Source organism: Cryptomeria japonica, chromosome 2 (genome assembly GCF_030272615.1).
Source record: "Cryptomeria japonica chromosome 2, Sugi_1.0, whole genome shotgun sequence".
Taxonomy (NCBI): Eukaryota; Viridiplantae; Streptophyta; class Pinopsida; order Cupressales; family Cupressaceae; genus Cryptomeria; species Cryptomeria japonica.
Genome location: NC_081406.1, coordinates 555508348 through 555511959, shown reverse-complemented (window position 1 = coordinate 555511959; position 3612 = coordinate 555508348). Strand labels below are relative to the sequence as shown.

General features: G+C 43.0%; 1 protein-coding gene across 1 annotated transcript; it reads right to left on the bottom strand.

Annotated features, from left to right (window-relative positions):
* Positions 1–223: 223 nt before the first annotated feature.
* On the bottom strand, positions 224–987 carry LOC131865930 (uncharacterized). Its single transcript, XM_059215417.1, has 2 exons — positions 715–987; positions 224–364 (listed from the first exon to the last, which is right to left on the bottom strand). The coding sequence occupies exons 1-2, from the start codon at positions 985–987 to the stop codon at positions 224–226; spliced, it is 414 nt and encodes a 137-aa protein (XP_059071400.1).
* Positions 988–3612: the final 2625 nt, after the last annotated feature.

The window sequence follows — 3612 nt, the reverse complement described above, 5'->3', positions numbered from 1 at the left end:
GGCTATCACTCGAATATGTTGGTCTAGGACCTCGAATGCCAGTAGCACCTGTACCATCTCCACTAGGATCTCTCCTAGGTCATGTAACCCCTTGGCTAACATCCTCTCACTGAGAACCCCTGTGCCTTGAGCTTTGAACAAAAGACTGAGCTCGCCTCTCTAGAGGAATTGCCTAGAAATATAAACCCATGTAATAATCCGCCTGACTAGTCTGATACAACATCTATCTCAATGTCTCACCAAATGGCCCCTGAGATGTAGCTCGCTGAAGAGACTGGGCAAGATCCTCAGCACGCCCACACCTCTCTATCTTCGTATCTCGCTCAGTAGTGACTGTAGCAACTTGTTCCTGTAACTGTGCTATCTAAGCATGTGTCACTTACAACTCTCATTGAGTTGTATCTCTCTCTTCCCAAGCTGTATCTTGCTCTAGAGACAACGTAGTGACCTGTCTCTACAGCTGGCCAGTCTGAGCCTATGCTTGTCTCAACTGACCCTATAGCCTCTGTACTAAGGACTGTAGAGCTACTATCAGAGCCTGTTGTTGATGAGGTGGCACTCATGTCTGAGCCCCTGATGGTTGTGATGGCTATGGATCCTGACCCACCTATTCTACTGTAAGTGATGTTGGGGTAGCAGGTGGAGGCATATCTATCCTCCTTCACCTGATAAAAGGTTGCACATCCTCCACCTCTTCCTCCTCATCCATCCCACCCATCCCCCCATCATCTCCTCCCTCGACTTCGACTCGGTCTCCTTGGATGAACCCTCCTCAGATAAACCCTCCTCCTTCCCCGTCTCCTCCCCTCCTACTACATCCTCTGCCTGCAATGGCCCTCCTCGTTCTACACCCTTCCTCCATCCTCCACCTCTCCCTCTAACACCACCACCTCCCCCACCACCACTATCACCTCTTCCATCCTCTCCACCTCGGCCAACCTGACCTCTATCTTTGTCTGCACCACCACCCAAACCCTCCGTCGTCATCATTATCAACCTCCTCCAAAGGTGGTATCGACTCCCCCAGGCCCCTTAGTCGTGGGAAGGGATGCTCTACAAAATACTGGGCATACTAATCAGTCATCCCAACATCTGCCAACCCTCAACGCACATCCCACCAAACCTGTGTAGTGTCTCAAACTTGGCTCGTGTTGTATCAAAATCCAATCGGGGCCCCCAATCACCTCTATCCTTGTGCACTCGAGCATATATGGTCGAACCTTGAGGCATCCTCTAAGTATGACCAAACTGTTGGTACACACGTGGCAGAATAAACCTTTCAACAATATAGGGAGTCCTCCCTATCAGGTACCTTCTCTGAAAAAGTGTCGAGATCTCTATCGTATCCTCGACCCAAACCTCATAGTCCATGTAAGGTCTCCATATCACTAAATCCATGTCATCATGGGTCTGTCTCCAGTACTCTAACTTCTCGAGCATGGGTTGGGAAGCTGGCTATCGGTACATAAACAGATAAGGTAATCTTGTTGGCCATGACCTCTCTACCACTAGACGAGTCACAAGTATGTGCTCCCATGCCCAGATCTGTAACAATGTTACACCGACTGCTAGGCTCACACCCCTATCATATACCACCTGATGCAACTCATGATACAAGTGAACCAAAACAAAAATACCCCGTGCATATCATGTCCTCTACTGAATCATCCATCATAATACCCGGCCCCATCCAACTGAAAATCCATGAGATCTCCTATCGAGATAGAGGAAGCCACCAATCAAACCTGCTAATATAGATGGTAGTTGGGCATACTAATCTACCATGTCTTGCCATGCCACTGAGTAACCACTAAGCTACGGATCACCAAACACCTCCCGCAATGCATCAGTCTCGCCTTGCTCCTCCACATCATACTGAACTAACTCTCCAGTGATCGAGATCCGAAGAATCATGTCTATGTCCTCAGGTGTCACAATAATCTCTCTCATGGGTAAATGGAAGGTGTTATGATCACTGTGCCACCTCTCTGCCAATGCAATCAATAGATCCCTTTTCTTTCGATAGGAAGGCATGTGCAAGATATATGACAAGTCACACGTAGTAATAACTGCTCTATCATCATCTATCAAGGCTCCTTGCATGACCAATGTCTTCGGGCATCGTGCTTGAAGCATCAACACTCCTAATGCAGCCTACAAAACCACAATCAACACCATATCAATCCTAAACACCATCGACACACTCTCCTATCAGTGACGAAAGTCACGATATCATTTACAGAGTTTTAATCTTAAAATCTTATCAGTTAGGTGAATTTAACTTCACCTATCCTATCCTATCAAATCAGTTGACCCATATCGGCAACCAATGCATCCCACACCAAAAACAAAATTTGACCCATATCGACAACCATCAAAAATAAAATTTGGCCCATATCGACGACCAATGTATCCCATATCGAAATAAAATTTGACCCATATCTAAAACAAGGTATCCATATCGAAAACAAGTTATCCCATATCAGTGACACAGTTGACCCATATCAAACTCACAGTTATCCTATAATGACTCATATCGAATCAGGTGTCATATCGACAACAAAGACTCATATCAAATCAAGACTCATATCAACTCAGAACCCATATAGATAACAATGACTCATATCGACAACATCGACTCATATCGAATCAAGACTCATATTGACTCAAGAACCATATCGACAACAACAACTCATATCAACAACTCATATCGAACCTAAACCCATATCGACAATAGTGACTCATATCAAATCAAGACCCATATCGACATCAATGACTCATATCGGAATTTGAACCCAATCTACGATATCATAAACATCTTAAATATCAATTTGACACATGTCAAAAATCTTGCAAAAAATCCAAAACTTGACACTGTTGTAAATGTGCTAAAACAATTTACTTATACGCTAATCAAAATACGCTAAAACAATGGACAAATGCGCTTCAATATCATACAAATTCACTACAACATTGAACAAATGCGTTCTAACATCGGACACATGCGCTACAACATTGCACAAATGCGCTATAACATCAGACACATGCGCTAATTTACATAACAAATACACTAATTTACCTAACAAATGCGCTAAATAAAAACACAAATGCACCACGATAAATTTCAAATGCGCCACGAAAAAATACAAATGCGCTTCGTGTTTGGATAAATATGCCAAAAGACTCTAAAAACTAGGGCACAAAAATAATGAGAAAATGGTATAATTTTTTTCCAAATCTAGCTAAAAATCACACGAGGAGGTTAGAAAATTCACTTATCGGTGGTCCATACACTGTTGGTAGCTCATATCGTTGAACCCGCTCGAATATGTGGTTGTGGTACCATTTCTCTCTCTCTCTCTCTCTCTCTCTCTCTCTCTCCCTCCTCCTCTCCAAGCTCCAATCTCCAAAAGCCAAGTGTGCAAATGAGCTGGAAATGGACCCATGGAGGCTTATATAACTAAGTAGGTTGCCTAGAAGGACGTGCATAGTGTATGTTTTGTACTGGCATGTAATTTTACACACAATATCATTTTTATTTTAATTTTTTTGGCAGATCCATATCTAAATTTTTTGCAAAAATAAAAAAATCTAAAAAAATCTAAAAAATCA

Bases quoted from the DNA above. Each gene is read 5' to 3' on its own strand.
- LOC131865930 (XM_059215417.1), bottom strand. From the start codon at position 987: ATGACGACGGAGGGTTTGGGTGGTGGTGCAGACAAAGATAGAGGTCAG. The intron at 365-714 runs GTGGGATGGATG...ACACATGCTTAG, and splicing joins AGGAGATGATGGGGGGATGG to ATAGCACAGTTACAGGAACA.